The 19,980-nt window shown below is 35.7% G+C and overlaps 1 protein-coding gene across 2 annotated transcripts; it reads right to left on the bottom strand.

Moving 5' to 3' along the window:
- Positions 1–514: 514 nt before the first annotated feature.
- LOC105764612 (hypothetical protein) lies at positions 515–10,135 on the bottom strand. Of its 2 annotated transcripts, XR_008191935.1 has the most exons (13): positions 9,718–10,135; positions 8,517–8,732; positions 7,338–7,532; positions 6,922–7,262; positions 6,217–6,448; positions 4,299–5,989; positions 3,781–3,999; positions 3,537–3,674; positions 2,071–2,305; positions 1,940–1,999; positions 1,331–1,430; positions 1,048–1,119; positions 851–926 (listed from the first exon to the last, which is right to left on the bottom strand). XR_008191935.1 is itself a non-coding variant. In XM_012583257.2 (12 exons), exons 1-12 carry the CDS (start codon positions 10,000–10,002, stop codon positions 825–827), a joined length of 3,786 nt encoding a protein of 1,261 aa, XP_012438711.1. In that variant the 5' UTR covers positions 10,003–10,132; the 3' UTR covers positions 515–824. The 2 variants fall into 2 exon arrangements, 1 of the variants encoding a protein (XP_012438711.1); XM_012583257.2 differs by lacking the exon at positions 1,331–1,430 and having other exon boundaries at positions 515–926; positions 9,718–10,132.
- Between the last annotated feature and the right edge of the window lie 9,845 nt (positions 10,136–19,980).

The raw sequence follows: 19,980 nt of genomic DNA, 5'->3' as shown, positions 1-19,980 counted from the left end.
AAATGATTTTTTAATTTATTTTTAATTTGTTAGAAAACATTTATTTTAATATTTTTAGTGTATTTGATGTATTATATTTTTTAAATTTTTTATATAAAATAATAATATAAAAATTTAATACGGATAGACCGAGTCAAGTACGGATTTTAACATTTTTATCCGAGTCAAATTTGGATAAAATTTTAAGCCCATTTTTTAAGTATAACCCAAGCCTAAAATTCTATTGAGGCCTTATCCAAACCAACCCATCATCACCTCTAGTTATGAAACAGCTCAAAGGTTATAATAAACTCTGAAATGCATTAATATAATGTTTGTGGAATTTTTACTGCCCATAATTATTCTAGGGAAAGGATTGTATGAAACAATAACGCCACGTCATCTGTATTCTTTTTCTAATAGTTTTATGCCATATCAGCATTTTTATCTTGAAAAAAATAATATCTATGTTTGATACAATCCTTTCTCATTATACTAAACATGCATAATAATAATCCTGAAAAACATTCGATGATTTAAGTTGAAAAAAAATTCCATAATTTATATAAAACAAAAAGCATCATATCCATTGTCTCCCTTAGTATGGGTAGTTTTATAAGCAGAATCTTTGCGTAGGGTTTAATAGGAAACATCACTTGAATAAGCAGCTGGATAACAAGAATGAGTTTCTTGGTTTTATTTATCTAGAACATGCACACGGTTGGTAAAGTTTTCAAAATACGGAAGACAGACCCTTAGACATATTATCCTCATGGTGGACCTAAGGTAGGTTTCTTTCAATTGGCAATGGATGGCGAGAGAATTGCGCGCTTGTCTTTCATCTTCTATAGTACTCTCGTGTTATATGAGCCACAGTTGGAGCACTTATGATACTTCCAATGGTAGGGAGCTGTTCCTTTTGTCTCACAGTCATTGCATAGTATTGCCTGTAATTTAAGTTAATAATTTCACTGTCCAGTCCGTATCATAATTTCTCAAACACGGCTTCTATAACTTACAAAGAAGAGTGCCTATGATAAACCAAGACAAATAAACAACACGATGAACCTGATTTCGGTCATGATGTTCATCTGGAATTTTCTCTTCAGCCAAAAAAGCATCCAACATCTTAAAATAGACCTGCAAAAAAACACCCTTAAAAGGTTTAAGGATCATTCAACTCCTCAAAGCATCAATTCATCGTCATTTACTAAAGATAGTTCCAATGCACTTGATATAATCAAATTAAACAAGCAGGCAATCTGAACTTCCATGTAAAAAAAGAAACAAATAAAAGTTGAAGTCGAGCATGTTAGTGGCTAGCATGATCATCTCTGCTAATAGTACTCACCTAGCCGGTCATGGGGAAGACTAAAATTTGAACATGGATCAATTTGATACAAATGTGAGGCTTGTTTTCTTCAGTTTGTAGACTTCAGATCTTCTCAAGCCTGTTAGATTCCGGATTACTGATTCTAAAAGTTTAGCTGTTTACATATCTTCAAGCACTAATTACAGCATAATGATGTGAAAGTGTTATTTCCTCTTTCTTCCCCTTAACTAAAACTCCGGGGGGGGGGGGGGAAGCTTTTCGATAATCTTTAATTTTCCAAGCATCCCAAGTAATTGAGACTAACGAGGGTAGAAATTACAGGACAAAAAAATTGATATTACAGAAATGTTTTAACCCTAAACAATTTGTTACTACAGGACACTGATTTTGATTCCCCACAGGTTCACTCTTTTTATGAACCAATTGATTTAGGAAATCACAAACAAGTACATTTTAGGGAAGGCAACATATCATATATTGTTGCTATCAGCAGTGAAGCACTCATATGAGAAAATGCAAGCAATTTCAGATATAAGGATAAATTTGCGCCGACATGATAACTGGATATAGTCAACTTAGAACTCCAATGATAACATTCATTGACATTAGAGATAAGGAGAAACAAACCTGCATGTCCCCAAGTGACTTGCTACAGATTGGGCAGGTGTAGTGTGTACAAGTATAATCCTAGAAACAACACAAGAAGCAGATAAATTTCGGTGAAAGTTGCAAGGAAAAAGAACTTCAGACTTAAGTACCTGAAAACAAGCTGAGTGCATCATATGTCCACAAGGAAGCGCTTTTACTGGAGCTGTGGAGCTGAAGAAGTCTTCGTGGCAAATAGGACAATTGTCTTCAAAGGACTTTTCTCTGCATACATGCAGTGACAGAGATCGTGACAAGCAGGCATTGCAATTCATGCAGTGAAAGTAGTCAACACCCAATCCCTTCCCTACTCGGCAGAGGTTACAGTAAGGGCAATGATAAATTTGCCTGTTGAAAATTTTCCATGTTAAACAATTCATAAATGTAGAATCAAGAAGTTAACAACCCTCTATATTACATGATAGGTAGTTCACAATTGCTTTAAACTTGCACCAAATTGCAGTTTGTTAATGTTATGTTTGGAAACATATTCCAAATTTTAGACTGGGATTTCGTTTAATATATAAATGAGAATGAAATCTATACATTATGCATTAAGCTAGTTCAGAATCAAAATAATTATCTATTTGACAGGTATAAAGAGATGAATTTCAAATTTACAATTACATAATAGAAATTTCAAATTCACTGCTCATAGGCATCCAAAATTCATATATTTGAAAACTAATCATGAATACTAAATTTATATGCATTTTATCACGCAACTTATACTATTTTAAATCCAAATTCATCTTTTGAAATCCGAGTTCCTAAAGGCAACCTAAGAAGACTAAAAAGAAAGAATAATATTTGAAATAATAACAATTTAGAATTCAGAATGAAAATAAAATTATCGTAATGTTTGGACTTTCTAATACCCTTTGATTGTATAAAATATTCATATCTGAGTTATCTATTGTCTTTTTCCATTCATTAAAGTACGAGGTGACATCATTTTATGTCAGATTTTGACATGGATAATACACATTTCCCTTTATATCTGCTCAACGAAAATTTTCATTCCCTTAAAATTTCATGAGGTCCCTGATAAAATGCAATGACTTCAACGTGACTATGCATAGTATATGAGATCATAAAGTATAACATTCCAAACATTTGAAATCAGTTTACTTTTGGCCTTTCATTTATGCGAAGAAAGAATGCTTATAAGTTATAACTGCAAAACTTATCAACCACCCACCAATGACCACATATCAAGCACAGGCATTTAAATAGTAAACTAGAGAAGAAACATATAAAAATATCAATATCAAATTCTAATCGTGCAGTGGAAGTAGCTTTGCATACTAATTTCTAGTATTGCATATTCTAGAATAGAAATAGCGAAAGATAAGTTGAATGTTTCCAATGCCACTTTGATCATGGACAAACTCTTAAATCTGATCCTTTCCTATTAAGTTTGTTGGCTTAACAAAGGTAAAAATAATGAGTCAATGGTAGCAATGAAGTTTGAAGAGAATCAGAATTTAGTTGCATCATGTTAGGTGTCTAGAAATGTCCAAAATCAATCTTCAACACAGTAAATATCTTATATGAGAACAATTAAACAAGATATCACCTTTCGTCATCGAATAACTTGCAGATCCTGCAATAATATTTTCCCATTGATAGATTATGGCAGGAAACCGTTGAGCATGTAAATCCAATTGGCTGAATTACCAAGCATTTCATGCACATCATTTTTGTGACAGATTTTCTGCATATTTATTAGGAACAGCAGGTAAATGTGATGAAGAGACACAAAATTTAGAACTTCTAATTTTTAAAAGGGAAAAGCAAATTCATATACAAAGTGTTATTACCTATCCAGTTTATGATCAGCCACGTCATTATGGCAATGAATGCATGTATAAAGCTGGTTGCAACATGGGGAAAAAAGTTTACAGTTCCTCTTGTAGTGTTTACAACCCAATGCTAGTTCCAGAGGGTCACGATAGGATGGATGCTGACCTGGAATTCCTTCTCCATTATTTGAATTGTTTACTTCTAAATTAGATATCTGTTGCTTAAGAATCCAACGACTGTACCAGAAAAAAAAGAGTCAAATTCTATGAAGATATAGAAAACACATACACCCCACAAAATAGATATATAAACAGCTGAAAAGGCACTAATTGTATTTTCTAGCAGCCTATTGTCGCATTTGAGATAAATGTATTAGCTCATGGGTTTTTGCAGATAGGAGTTTCTGCCTGCAAACCCAATTATAAACATGAGAAATAAGCGTGTAGATTATCTAAAAGCAGCCTACGAAGACCACAAATCTTCTCCTAAAGTTTAAAAGATATCATTTAATGGAAAAGTAATGCTTATTACCCACCTCATTAGTAAGTTCTGCATCACGTGTGATTTCCTTTCAGGATCTAAGGATGTGTCAGATGACACCCTTCTTATGGCAGCCTCTAGATCTTCTTGACTCATTGTCTTTAGTTGTTTGCATTGCCCAGTGTTATGAGTTACTTGAAACTTTTGATCTGGCTCATTAGTCCAGCCCATCAGATCAGCGGCTTCATTGCATCGCTTGTCACTGCTCATGCTAAACAGTTTGGAACATTCAGAACAGTTTTCATCACCTTTAAAAGCCTTTACTTTATCATCTATGTTGGACAATCTTAACAGCTCAACATCAGCACCATTCGAACTAGTTCTTGAGAAATTGCCGCAAATGGCTTCTCGTTTGTTAAGGACTTCAGGATAATATGTTGCGATAATCTCCAATGGATCTGGGGTCCACGAAGGAATAGTTGACTCCTCTGTTTCCTTAGCTATTTTATGTCCTTCCCACCATTCTCCTAACCATTCATCAAACATTGTATTTCTCGTGGCACTGTGCCATAAGGACTTAAGAGTTTGCTGCTCATCCGGAGTCAAAGATGACATAAGCCAGGGTATCATATCTTGTAATATTTCTGCTCCTGTTCTTCCAAGCATGTTTCCTATGATCCTTTCTTGCTCCTTTAGCGTGAAACATTCTCTAAATAAGGGCCAAAGTTCAACTTCTTCACGATGCACATGATCAGAGAGTAACTTATGCATCGATTTGCATGTATCCTGAAGATCAATACACAGCTTTTGGCGCTTCGCCACCCAGTCCAGTGTAACTGGTTCACCACTAGAATATTCAAGTTGCAATTCATATATCTCATCCAAAATGAGGGATATTTTGCTGAAGTTTTCAGCTTCTATTTCATGGTCCAGAGAATAAGAGTGGCTGATATTTCTGTGTTTTCCCTTTGCTTCCAAAGCTGGAAAAGCTACCTCATCCTCTGCATCACTGTGGATCCGATATAAGAAGTGTATCAAATGGAAGCGTTGGCGGAACTCAGGGAGAAACCCGGCATTTTCTGTCAGCAGAGCTGAACCAAGGACAAGATAATCCAAATCTTTCTTTAAAGCCTTATGAAAGAAGAAAATCATATCCATTGGTATTGGTTCATCAATAGCATAATCAACACAGTTCTTCTCAACAGAAAAATCTGGAAAAAAGCGTAAATCCCTTGTCATTTTGGGAAAAAATATATGCAAATTGATTCCACCGCAGTTTGATGTCTCATCGTGCTTAATGCCATGGGAGCTGGCTGAAGAATAAGGGAAGTCCTTCTTTCCTTTGTAAACAAAAACTGGCTTAATTATCTTAGATTTAGATCCTTTACCAAGGCACATATCGGAAAGAAAGGAAGAAGATCCAGCATCCTCCTCAATTGACACAGGAAGAAAAGAGCATCTGTTGCTGAACAATTTCTCCAAGTCCCTTCTAAAACTTTCAACTGAGGTTTTTCCTGAATAACCTAAAAGGAACCACTCCAACAAAAGGGATGCAAAAGATGCATGGGTCAAAGAATATCCTTTCTTTATAATATGCAGAATGGACCTAGATTCATCCTCAGATAAATGAGCAGCAAACCAGGTGACCACACATTTCAGCAAACCTAGTGGCACCACCTGGAGGCTTATGCACAGAAGCTGCTGCTGCATTTCTTTACTGCAGTTCTTGCTAATGATGGGGAATACCTGAAAGAAACTGGAAAAGTGTCAAAGGAAAATGTAGCAAAACATTTTTAATAATTGGTTAATGGCAGTCATCCAGGCAAAACTTCAGTGAGTGGTTATTGGAAAGATGGTTGGTATGTAACTACAAAGAGATAAAGCCATATCATGACTTAAAATTGAAGCTTCAATAGAGACCATCTTATCCTACGTTGCTGTATAAGAATGGCAAATAAATAATCACTTTATACCTCATTTTCTTGTAAACTAAATTTTATGTCAATGTTCATCACAAAGGACTCCAGTTTCTGGCACAGCTCCTTCACAAACTCATTTGCTGTTATCCCCTTTCGACTATTACAATTTTCCAAGTACAGTAAATGTTTAATATCACTTGCAATGTAGAGATCTTGAGAGGGCAGAGACAGCTGAATGTTGGAAACATCAACCAAGACAGGGTAAAAAAGCTTCTCCAGTGCATTGCTGCAAATAACAAAACAAGTTCTGAAAGTTTGGACAAGATGATAAAGAAATAATAGCACAAGGAAAGATAATAGAGGTATTTCCGAGACTTAATAGTGCATGTCTCGAGACTTAGTTGTTAAGTCTTGAGACTAAGATTCCCTGTTTTCAAATCTTGGCTACTGACTTTGGAGGTCTTGATACTCTTTCCTTCAAGTATCGATACTTCACAGTTCACTTTTAAACCATAGTTAAACCAATCTAAGGGGCCCAGAGTCACTGTTCACACCATAGGTTGACCATATAGAGACCTCAAATTAGTTAGGCTCATAGAGAGCCACCGACCGTAATTTGAGGTCTCTATGACTGGGGCCATTGCCAACTCAGTTAGGGGGTGTTACATTTAGTGGCACAGACAAAAATATTTAAAGCAGACACCTTAATCAAATAAATTTTAATTAGTCTACAAAAATGTTTTAGGAAACATATGTTACCAGTAGAAGATTAGGACATCAGCAAGGAATTTCAGTCTGAGTACAATAAAATCAAGATTTTGAAAGCAGCTTGATGTTTTTACTTGATGCAGCTCTGCCAGAATTTCTTTCAAATCTTTTTGAATGGCTCCTTGCCAGAAAAGAAGGCCATCAATTGGATTATTCCCGGTATTTGTTTGAAAACAAGGCGCTTTCATCCATCCAAGAGGATTCTTAATCAAATGGAATTTGAATTTGCTTTTGATAGAGATAGGTCCATCAAGAGGCTGAACTCCTTTCGCAAGCTCAATGTGAAACTCAAAACCAGTCCGGTGTTTCTTATCTAGCCAGGATACTACAACCTTCAAAATTTGTTTAAATTTGTTACCGTCAGGAAGGTTACTCAAATTCTGGTAAGAATATAACACGGGATCTACCTCTTGCAATGATTTTTCCTTCGGTACAACTTCTCTTACAAAATTTTTTATTTCTTCTTGCTCATCTGGTTGAGAAAAAGAGATCACCCATGGTAGAAAATCCTGCAGCAGAATTACAGGGATGCTACCAATGAACCGCCACACCAGAGAAGCTTGTTCTTGGAAAGAAAAATGTTTAACCAGCAGAGGGAAAACCTGCATGCAGTGCATAAGATTGTAGAACGTTGGTTAGTCAGGTATGCATTGACATGTTGAACATGAAGAACGCAACTATATCAAAAATTAATTGTTGGAACTTCTGTTGTTAAATAAATTAAGTATCCTACTACTTTAAATATTTTGAGTGTCATCTTTAAAGAGCTCATTGTGCTAAAAATTAAAAGATAAACAAATGAAAAAGTGACACAAAGACATAAAAAAGAGAAGTTTGCAAATTTACTCTCCCTTGGTTAGATATCTATCAATTGCCTTAAAGACATATTAAATTAGAAAAATAGAAAATAAAAGTCATCTAATCAATCAATAGATGCCATGGTTTTCCAGGCTAAAAAATTGCTGTGAAGTAGAAGTTTCTTATTCATAGCATAGCGGTTTCCTTCTTTTGCATCCTAGTTTTGATAAGGGCGTCTAATTAAAAATACTATTAGGGCATTTGAATAAAAAATACTTTTGTTCAATTTATAGACTAACAGAAAAAGGAAACAAATGTAATTTAGGACTACAAGCTCATTTCGACTCCCTTATTATAGTTTGATGGACACACAGCATGCATTTAAATCTATTATGGAGTTATAAAACTTCCAGAAGATGTGTATAGGATAATCCTTTAAACTTTTATATGCATCTAATCTAATTATATATCTCCTCTGAGAATGCTTTTGATACTTTAGATGTGGTAATGGTAAAGTTCTCTCATCTACAACGGTTTCACAGTATGAGCACAAAATGGATGAAGGTATGTATATATATACACTTTATAACATAATAATTTATGCATCTATATAGCTCTAAGAAAAAAACCTTTGTGCCCACTCCCCAGAAACAATCCAACCTTCATCTTTGGTTATCGCTTAAACTAGAAACAAAGGGCAAGCTAATGGGGGAAAAGCAACACAATTCATGTAATGGGAAAAAGAAAAGCAAAAAGAAATAACTAATAAAAATAAATAAGAGAGTTACCTGCTTTTCTTCTTTCAACATATGCTGGCAAATAGAAGCTTGGATGGCGCCAATGCAAAATACAAGTTCTTGCAATGCTTTAGAGGTATTTTCACTTCCCTCCAATGCATTTAAGCAATAGAAAACAGAATCGAAGTTGTGATCTATACTTTCATGCTCCAGTGAATATGTACAAGCCACATTTTTAACATGTGCATCCAGAGCTAGAAAGACAACCTGCCAACAATTTTTGTTTATACTCATGGAACTACTGATGTCAATTGGAAAGTTATACGTACATAAACGCATACTATGATGGAGGTTAAAGTATCTAGGCATTCCTTGTTTGTCAAAAATGAGATCTAATCTCTACTCTATAAAACTAGGTTATAAATTTTTGTACATTTCATATTGCTACAAACAAGTAAAATTGAAAACTTCGCTAATGAAAAACCATCTAAATGCTAATGTGCACTTCTGAAATCCGAAAAATATCCGAGTTGAAACATTATAAAACATATGTGCTTGACGGAAAAAATTCTTTCGCTACTTTAGTTCTACCCACCGGTTTGTATTGTCAAATTTTAGGAGTTCATGTCAGCATTAAGACACTTTCCACTAACATTTTTATACACTGCAAGTACATCAAATATTAACCTTTTAACATTAACCTATGTTTTTAAAAAAGAGCGTTTCTTTATTAGCTAAGCTTTGTTCAATGCTATGTCCGTCTTTAATTAATTTAGTATTACTAAAAGAATTAGCAGCAATTCTTATTTCTTTAATTCTTCTACTTATAAAAATCAAAAGCCACATAACCTACCTAAACTCTGATTAATTTATTAATCTGATGGATGAAACATATAAAATATTCAGCGTGAAAGTCAACTTATGTTTTGGTTACACCAAAAGTCTTTCGTTTATAGTTGATAATTAAGCAACAATGAATTAATGCTTATTGCATGCATAATCCTCGGTTAATTACTTGATCATCTTATATTCGTAAAATTAGTTAAAAAGAATCAACAATAAATATTTCAACTGATCCAAAGCCAGCTGATCTATTTGATTGCTGAGGAATGAAAAGAAAGGGAAAAAGGAAAATTTCATTGATTTTATCTGAAGAAGACTGAAGGACGACATTTGTCCGTTTTCTTCGGACGAGTCTATTTTCATTTTCTAGACAGCCAAACAGAATAAATATGCAGTCAGATCAGCTCACCTCATCTTCAGCAGCGCAGTGATACTTACAAACAAGCTTAAGAAACTCGAACCTTCTAAACAGCTCACCCACGAATTCACGCGAGTATGAGTCACTCTTCCCATCCGCAGCGGCCGCAACTGCCAAACGCCGGAGCTCAGTAAGCTCCGCCCGTATAGCCGTATGGAAGTAAAGCAGGAAAAGAATAGGAGCATCTTGGAGCCGCAGACCAGCCACCGCAGCAAGCGGCGACTTTCGGTCCTCCTCCTTGTCGGGCGGGTCTGAGTGAGCCTGGCCACCGCCCATGCACTGCTAAACCACGGGCAAAAGAAGGCAACATGAAGAAAAGAGAGCGGGAAGGACTTTGCATTTGGGAGAGAGTTTGGATTTTAAGCTTGTATGAGGACTAAAATTTCTGTTATGAATTGAACGATGGCAATTTGAATGATTTTTAAATTGTTTTTTGTTGTTTTTTACTACAGATTTAAGAGATTGCCACGGGGGGTGATGGGGATGTTCTACCAAACAACGTTATGGGATGAATCGCACCGCAGGCCTTTTTGTGGTGTGATGTCATAATGGGGCGTCAAAACGGGTTTCATTCGGATCGGGTCATGCCTAATAGAGTTTTCTTTGGTTTTTCTTTTATTTTCTTATTTACTTCATAATCATTAATGTCCTTCAAAAAAAGGTGCATTGAAAGATTCGTTCTCTCTTTTTTCCGTACGATTTCGAATTTCGTCTAAAAATGATATGTGGATATATTAGTCTATTTTAATTTAACTGTTTTGGAATTTATTAATATTAGTTAGTATTTTATTTGTAAAATATAGGTACACATAAGCATTGCTTTAGTACATTAATATATATTTATATGTTAATATAATTTAAAATTTATAAATATTTAACATTTTCAATTTTCAAAACATAAAACAAATCAAGCAAATATAAAATATTAAAATGAGTTATTGAATACCCTAATTGAGTCTCATCATATACAATTACGATACATGCATAAATTATTTGCAAGTTTTTTCAATTTTTTCATTTGATCTGGTTCTTTGTCTAATGTACTTTATCTTGATTTATTCTACATTATACATATATTGTACAGATGTGGTAGCATTATTCCAATATCAACATTTTAAAAATAGATAGATTTAACAATTTGTATCTAAATCACAAGAGAAAATAAACTTCACTAATTATTACAAATAATTCATATTTCAATAAATTATAGTTAGAATTGAGTATTACAAAGGACAATTAAACTAATATTTAAAATATATCCAAAGTCAAATTAGAATAGTTTTAGAGAAGGCACACATAATGAGTTTTTAAGTTAAAATAAATTTAAAACACCCACACATGATTTTATGCAAGTAAAAGTTGAACTTGGAGCATCAAGGCCTTAAGATTTCAACTTCCGCGAACAAAACTAAATGTATCTAAATATTAGATATAAATATGACATATTTAATCATATTTAAATATATTTTCATTCTTACTAAAAATGTTGTATCCAAACTTCATATATACAATATCCTTCTTTAAAATCTTTATTTTCTTTAAAAAGAAAAGAAAAATCGTGACATTATCATGTTTAGTATTTATATATTCTTTTAGCAATTTGAAAACGTGACAAAGAATAGTAATGTAATATTTATAGTGAAGTTGTTTAGATAGATTTTTATTTATTAAATAAATAACTTTAATAATTATTCAATAATAATAAATGATTTTAACTTTTCGATTAATTATAATATATATATATATACACACTAGCTATTAAGAAGCAAAATTGGAAATGATTGACCCAATGTGAGGAGCTCTCCAACCCCGTGATTCCAAAATAGAAAATACAAGAGAATGTGAGGTTTATGCGGAGGAGAGAGTGAAGGGGGTCTGATTATTTAAAAAACAAAAAGTGATTAAATAAAGTAACGGGAGAGCCAGGAGGGCTTAAATCCTAAATCATGCCGTCCGCTGCTTGTCATCACATGAAAGGTCACCCATTGAATTTTCAGTTAGTTAAATTAAGCTGTAATGTCGCTACTCGCGCGCGTGTGTAGCTTTCGCCCAGCATGTGCCCTCCCCATGTCTCCACATTCCCTGCCCTTTGGATTGACCGCTTTTTGCTTACACCACAGGACGTATGGCTTTCATAAAGGCTTTATATTATATAGAGGCTATGTTTGGTTACATTGAATGGTCATTATATTCTATTAGATCATTTTTTGAAGTAAACTATTTCGTATTTTGATTAATAATTCAGTGTGGAATAACCATTCTAAAGGTAGATTTTATTCTGATTATTTTGTGATTTTAATGAATATATATAATAATTTTGATTGAATCACGTTGTCCTTTATTTTTATTTAATTTTAATTTTATAGTAATTCAAGTTAAGCATAAAAAATCAACTATCACCCATGATTAATATATATCATCAATGAGCACTTTGTTCGATGATAAGGAGAAGTTATGGTTTAGATGGGTAATGAATTTACTAATAGTTAATATAAAAATAGTGGTAGCAGTGAAATTAGATATTGTAATAATATTGTAGTGTAAGACAACAAGTAAACTAAACGCATCACACCGCACTCCACCGCCCATTCAAACGTACCCTAAAACCATGTTGTATTTGGATAATTTTTAAAATTTTAATTTGATTAAAAATTAAATATATATTTTTTCAAAATAAGTTTAGATGTATGCTGATTATTTGTGTAATAGTACATTAAAATTTGGTTTTATTTGCAATTATTCGCCTTGTGTTGTTTGCATCTTTAATTGTAAATTTGTAATCATAATTTTTTTTAAAAAATATTTAACTTATAATGTTTGTATTTGTAATTTTCCTTTAAAAAATCAAATATGATACATAATGTATTTGGCTTCAAAATAATAGAACAAAAATTAAAAATAATAAATAATAAAAAGGACACACCTCTCTAGAGTTTTGAAGTAAGGTTAGTTACAAGTATAGGTAACTTCTGTAAGGCCCAAATTTTGCCCGGGCCTAATTTGGCCCCAAAGCCCAAAGAAAACAACAACCCAAGCCCAATTAACAATACTAGCCCAAGGCCAACGAATTAAAAAATTTTACAACAAAAAAACCCTAGCAGGAGCCTTCAGTGCCGCACGCTCTAGCCTAGTCCCCTCGACGCTGCAACCACCACCGGCCTATCACCACCACGCGTCTGACACCTCCATCGCACGCCTCTGACACCTGCAAAGAGAAACCAACAAGGCAGAAAACAACAAATAGACAATCCAAATCACAAAACAACAAAAATGGATATTAGGAGTTGTTTAGATCGGCTTTAAAAGCCAAAAATCTGGTGTTTTGTAACTCTTCTTCCTTTTTTACGAAACTAAGAAATAAAAATAAAAAACTAAGGTGATTTGAGACCTTCCTTTTTCTGTTTTCCTTTGCATGCGATTTTCTTTTTGTTATTATTATTATTATTATTATTATTTTAAAATATTTTCGAAATATAAAAAGGAAACGGGAATCATACCTGAATCGACCCTTAGATCTGTCGTTATCGGTCCTTCGCAGCCGTCTGACTTGGGCTTAGGGAAGGGGTAGGACCTTTTCTTTATCTCCTTGTTCCCCCGTCTAAGATTTTGGTCTTTGGACGCGCTGATCGGAGACGCCCTCGTGCGGCGCCGGTCGTCGGCCACGGTGGCGCGAGTGTCGGCCCTGTTGGCTGGATTTGGGAGAAACCTCTACCTCACTCTCTCTGTTTTTTCTAAAAAACTAAAGGAAATGATTTTTCTTTTATTTCTTTTGTTATTTATATAAGCTGCAATACGGCGTCATTTTGGGCCTTAGTATTGGTGGCCAAAACGGCGTCGTTTCAGATTTGACCCGAAGACCCGACCCAACGGGTGCTGAGGATTCGCGTGTTTCCTTGGGGGACATTTTCACATTTAGTCCCTTCCTTTTGTGGACATGTTCAATGTAGTTTTTGTCTATTTTTTATTTTGGCTCTAAATTTTATTTACAGTGTAATTTGGTCCTAGAACCATGCGCATGTGTCACGGGGCTAGACCTTTCGTCTCGCAAACCGTGCGGCCTTAGGCGATCCGTTTGCTCCAAACTCGCCTAAGTCAGCCTTTACGCCCAAAAGTGAGGATTCCTTAGAATTCCTCCAAGGCACCAACTTGTATAGCGGAAGCGATTGTGCCAAAAGAAGCTAAGCCAAAGAATAACAGAAAGAGCGCTCGCAAAGTGTTTGAGTAAATGCTCTCAATTCTTATTCACAAAGAATAATAAAACAATTCAGGAGTGAGTACAAATGAGGGGGAGGCTCTCTATTTATAGTTGAGCTCCCCCAAAACCGACGGTCAAGATACAATTACATCGACGGATGAGATTTAACCATATCCCTTAATTTTAGGGATTTACAAGATAAGCCTTATCAAATCTAATCTAATCTTTACAAGATATGATTCCTCTATCTTCTAAGATTAGTTACCATATTAGCCTAAGTTGCCATCTCTTCGCTATCGGCCAACCAGCTTTAATCGACAAAGCTTCTCAATATCTCTTTGAATCGGGCCGCCTTGTGGGCCAAATGATCCCCATCCGAGCAACAGACCTCCATTGGATGCATTTGATGCGCTGGTCACGGCTTTGAATCTGCGACCGTGACATTCTCCCCACCCATTCTCGCAACGTCCTCGTTGTGACTTCCGAATGGCACTGACTTGATTCGCCTCGGTCTCGTTTCGGCGCCTTAGCCTTTCCCTTCTTTTGGGACTTTTGCCTCGGCTTACGTTGATTCTTAACTCGAGCCGTCCTACTCGCTGCATTTACTCTGGTCAACTGTCCCACATGCATCGCTTCCTTTTTCTTGAAGTCTGATGCACCACCCACCTCTCCCATAGGTGGAAGCCTTGTCAATGACTCGGCCAACTCTGACGCTTCACTCAACTTGAGCCTTATTGGTCCCAGCTTCACTGTTTTCATCGCAACTCTTTCCTCTAAGTCCAATGACAAACTCACCTCTTACTTGGGTGGAAGCCCCTCCAATGACTCACCAAGCTCAGACGTTGCATTTCTTTTGACTCCGGCTTGCTTTGGACAGTTCCGCAACTCATGCGGACCACGGCACAAGAAGCACTTAACTCGCTTCTTTTTGCTCCTCTTTGCCCTCTTGGCTTCGGCTTTTCCCTTGCTCGAACCAAGCTTCTTGGGCTCCTTGTCTGCTCCATCGTTCCCCTCGATGACAGACTTCCTCGGACACTTCCGCAACCTATGCAGACCATGACACAAGAAGTACTCCACTGGCTTCTTCTCGTTTTCGGCCTCCTTGGCTTCGACACCCCTTGCGCTCGAACCAAGTACCAAGGCCTTACCCACCGGCTTCTCCTTAAGCGCGGATTTCTTCGGACATTTCTTCAACATGTGTGGACCGTCGCAGAGAAAGCATTTCAGCTTGTCCCTTTTCCTCTTGGGTTTCTTCTTCCCAACTCGTGGTTTCCCATTACCACCATTGTCGCCGTTGCCATTGCCATCAACTCTATCTTCCTTGTGATCCCTTTCACATACACCCCTTTCCTCGGACTTGGAAGACCCAAGCTTGTCTTTCCCTAGACCAAGCTTGCCCACGGACTCAACTACCGTCATGGCTTCCGACAGCTTTTAGACACCTCTTTGCTCCACATCCTGTCTGACCCACGGCTTCAATCCCTTTTGAAAAGCAAGCAATGCTTCTTCATCGATCACATCTGAAACTTGGATTCCTTGAACTTTCGAACATACTCCCCCACTGTGCCCCGTTGCATTATCCCTTGCAACTTTGCCCGAGCTTCTTCCTCGGCAAACTCTGGGTAAAACTGTCCCTTCAATTCGCATTGGAACTCTTGCCACGTCCCAATCTCACCATGTCTTTTATCTATGGTCCTACCTCGCCACCATAAAAGTGTAATGTCAGTAAGAAACATTGAAGCAGTGTTTACCTTAACCGCATCCTCCATGATGCCTTTGGCACGGAAGTAGTTTTCCATCCTCCACAAGAAATTATCCACCTCACATGCAGACCTTGTCCCCACAAACTCTTTCGGCTTTGGAACATCCTAGTTACTGAGTGCTGCATTTGCCACTCCTTTCCCCACGGCTGCTTGACACAAGGCCAGCTCTCCCTCGATCTCTTCTATTCTTGTGCTTAAAGCCCTCATCGTGGCCATTGTTTCCTCCTTCAAAGCCATCATCATGGCCTCGAGAGCATTATTCCTGTCCGACAGCTTATCCCTGTGTGAATTAAACAACTCGTTTACCTTATCCATGATGGAACCAAGAGACATCTTTACATAGTCTCTGGACTGCTCCTTCCAGTTAGCTATGCGATCCTCGACCCCATCGAGTGCCTCCTTTACATCCTCCATGGATCCCTCGAGTTTTCCCACACGTTCCTCTACTTCCTATAATGTCTCCCTCAAAGACTTCCTCGCCCACCTTTGTTCGAACTCTTCTTTCGACATCCTAACGGTGCCTTTGAACCAACAACTCGAATATTACTTGGTCCAAACCTTGGCTCGGATACCACTTGTCACGGGGCTAGACCTTTCGTCTCGTAAACCGTGCGGCCTTAGGCGATCCGTTTGCTCCAAACTCGCCTAAGTCAGCCTTTACGCCCAAAAGTAAGGATTCCTTAGAATTCCTCCAAGGCACCAACTTGTATAGCGGAAGCGATTGTGCCAAAAGAAGCTAAGCCAAATAACAACAGAAAGAGCACTCGCAAAGTGTTTGAGTAAATGCTCTCAATTCTTATTCACAAAGAATAATGAAACAATTCAGGAGTGAGTACAAATGAGGGGGAGGCTCTCTATTTATAGTTGAGCTCCCCCAAAACCGACGGTCAAGATGCAATTACATCGACGGATGAGATTTAACCATATCCCTTAATTTTAGGAATTTACAAGATAAGCCTTATCAAATCTAATCTAATCTTTACAAGATATGATCCCCTCTATCTTCTAAGAATAGTTACCATATTAGCCTAAGTTGCCATCTCTTCGCTATCGGGCCAACCGGGCTTTAATCTGACAGGCTTCTCCAATATCTCTTTGAATTGGGCCAGTTCTTGTGGGCCAAATGATCCTCATCTGAGCAACAGACCTCCATTGGATGCATTTGGTGCACTGGTCACGGGCTTTGAACTGCGGCCCGTGACACATGCACCAGTATTGTAAACGGCGTCGTTTTGTGCCGAATGAAAAGGGTTATTTTTTCGGTTAGTCCCTCCGCTTTTAATTCAGTTCTTAATGGCATCCTTTTTAGTTTTAAATTTTCCCATGTAATTTTGTTAAAGTTTCATTTTCGTTCCATTTACAGGGATTAATTTCCTGATTAGCCCCCGCATCGTTGCGCGTGTTCCAATCGACTCCTATTTTTTTATATTTCAAATCTAACCCACTGATTTTATTTAAACTCCAATTCGGTCCTTAATAAATTTAAGTTCAAATTTCATTTTTTTTTAAAAACGGTTACTAATTTTATTTTATTTATTTATTTTATTTGATATTCGTTTAATTATTTGTTTTAAATTTCCAATTAAGCTTATATGTCTTTTATTTATTTATTATTCATTTGCTTTATGTTTATTGGTTGACGCGTATTATTTGTGCCTTTATTCTCGCTATCTATTTATTTAATAATGTCAAATGCTTCCAAAATTTAGATTTATTAGTATTATGTGCATTGTCGTTGTTAAGTTCGTAGTATTATACATATCATTGTATTATTATTATTCATGCACATTGATACTAGAACTTTTAAATATTAAAACATTTGAATTTTACGATGTATGTTAGGCCTTTGTTTCAAATGCATGTTGTATTATTATTAATAGTTATGTACAATTCCTTTTGCGTATTAAATGATTTCTCTAAAAAACCTAATAAATAAAATGCGTTTTTTTAACTTTTCACTATTCTTTTACCTAAATTCGTAACAAATCTCAAAATAAGGCAATATTTCGCATTTGGAAATTCGAGAAAACGTGCCCTAACGTGCTGGGTTTCGATTTTTCGTTTGACCCAATAGCCAAATATCCTTTTAAAATTTCAAAATAATAAAGGCAATATTCCGTATTTAGAAATTCGAGAAGTCGTGCCCTAACTTACTAGGTTTCGATTTTTCTCGCGTTGAACCTAAATAACCGAATATCCTTTTAAAATTGAAATAAATCAGGTTTAAATAAGAAAATAAAAGGCAAGCTTACTCTCAAAAATACGAGGTGTCGTGTCCTAACTTACTGGATGTGACATCTTGTTACTTCAAGATAAGAAGACATTTTCCATTTGGATTTATTCGAGTAATTTTAAAATAACACATATAAAAAAAGAATCGTATTTTTAAATTCTTTTCGAGTTTTTAATTTTCGACACAAAGACACTAATTAATCAACTAGGTACCAATTTTGGGTGTTACGAGGGTGCTAATCCTTCCTCGTACGTAACCGACTCCCGAACCCATCTTTCTGAATTTCGTAGACCAAAAAGCGTAATTTTAATAAATCAAACCGTTTATTAAAAATAGCAATTTTCTAAGGTGACACGATCACACCTCATCAAAAAGAGTGCCCACTTTCGTTTTTTTCCCAAAATCCAAGTCGACCCCATTTTATCAAAAAAATGGTGTCAACAACTTCTTTTACCATTATATATTTTTAAATAACCTATCATATTTTTCAATCTTTACATTATAGTATAGTATAATTAATAAAAATATATATTATAAACTTGAAAACGGATCATGTTAAGTCACTCTTAAATTTTAAATATTAAAGTTCGAGCTTACCCCATATTTCGAACAAACTTATTTTTTTATTTAAATTCATTTTTAGTTTGTTTGTCTAAATATTCTGAAATTTCAAACAAATATTTAAGTGTGGGTGGGTAACCTAACCTTTAATGAGGTATAAGTATGGTTGGGGTTTTTTTGTTTTTTAGTGGGGGAGAATGATGAAAACATATTCTATAAGAGAGGGGGGGTGACATTGAAATTTTTAGTTTATCCATTATTTATTTTTAAAGGAAAAGGTATTATCATCCTTAAAATTTGATGAAAATTTCAAATATTTTCATGACTTGGATGATATCATGTGTCTTCTTAAAAAAGCAAGTGCTAAGTTTTGTATGATAAACTGGCATATATGGTGGGTGCGAAACGAACTCATGGAACAATGGTGAGGTTCCTTTTTCGATTATTTTATCACGATCACCTGTTTATTTATAGGAGTGACAAGCAACAAGGAGCGGTATTCAAACTTATGGTGATCCGATGAGACATGGTCTCTCTGTTGAAGGACTGAGTGCAGGAATAGGTGTGCGAGAATGCTTGATTGATGCTGCATTGTTCGCGCAGGAAGCCAAGTGTGGTGCCGATGTTGTGATAAAAAAAACGGATGTGTCTTTTCTAAAGGCCCTTTCTTCGGTCTCCAAGCGATGGCATTAAGGTGCGAATTGCAATGGATAATTTGGAATCTACAAGGAGTTGTTACCATTTTTGAACTAAATTATATAAACTCTTACTCCACTATTAGAAAATTTATTATTAAATCACTCAACTTTAAAAATTATAAAATAATAATTTAATTTATCATTTTATTTTATTTTAGTTCAAAATCATTAAAATACCAATACTAAAATGACATGTAATTTTTATACATTAATTTTTTTCCGCATAATTTTAATTTCATTTTATATTTTACATAAAAAACCTGATTTTAAACTTAAAACCCGAAACGCTCCTTTGGGTGAATCTCCAGCTTATCTACTTTAAACAAATTGACTCACAAGTCAAAACTATATCCACTTATCTAGATTAGCTCATAACGGAACCCATTAAAGCAAATCCAACTATTGTCTTATTTCACTGAAAGAGTCCAGACAAATCGTTTAAATAGAAACGAGAAAAAAACTACCTTCTTTCTGTCAGTGAGCAAGCATCTTCCATGAGCATTAAGGGTCAGGACCATACGAGTCCACTCAGAAGACCAACTGACCTTTACAACCGTAAACAGTGAAGCCATTGTTGGTGAAGAAAAGCAAAGTTTTAAGCATAGTTAGATGTTTCTCTTTTTCGTATACATAATCACCATCCACCACCCAAGCCCGACCCTTGGGTAGTTTGGGAGTAGATTTGTCCAAGGTCCAAGGTCGGAAAAGGCCCAAAAAAATTATTTCTTCAAAAGTGAAAAGAACTCTTCATCTTCTAAGCTTTTTGATACGTTACAGACAGAAAAAAAAACAGGGGAGTTCATT

Source organism: Gossypium raimondii, chromosome 12 (genome assembly GCF_025698545.1).
Source record: "Gossypium raimondii isolate GPD5lz chromosome 12, ASM2569854v1, whole genome shotgun sequence".
Lineage (NCBI taxonomy): Eukaryota > Viridiplantae > Streptophyta > Magnoliopsida > Malvales > Malvaceae > Gossypium > Gossypium raimondii.
This window is presented reverse-complemented; position numbering and strand designations above follow the sequence as displayed.

Coding starts and splice junctions, on each gene's coding strand:
- LOC105764612 (XM_012583257.2), bottom strand. CDS start 10,002: ATGGGCGGTGGCCAGGCTCACTCAGACCCGCCCGACAAGGAGGAGGAC. Junction 8,733..9,717: donor ACTGCGCTGCTGAAGATGAG/GTGAGCTGATCT, acceptor AATTGTTGGCAG/GTTGTCTTTCTAGCTCTGGA. Junction 927..1,047: donor AACATCATGACCGAAATCAG/GTTCATCGTGTT, acceptor CTTAAATTACAG/GCAATACTATGCAATGACTG.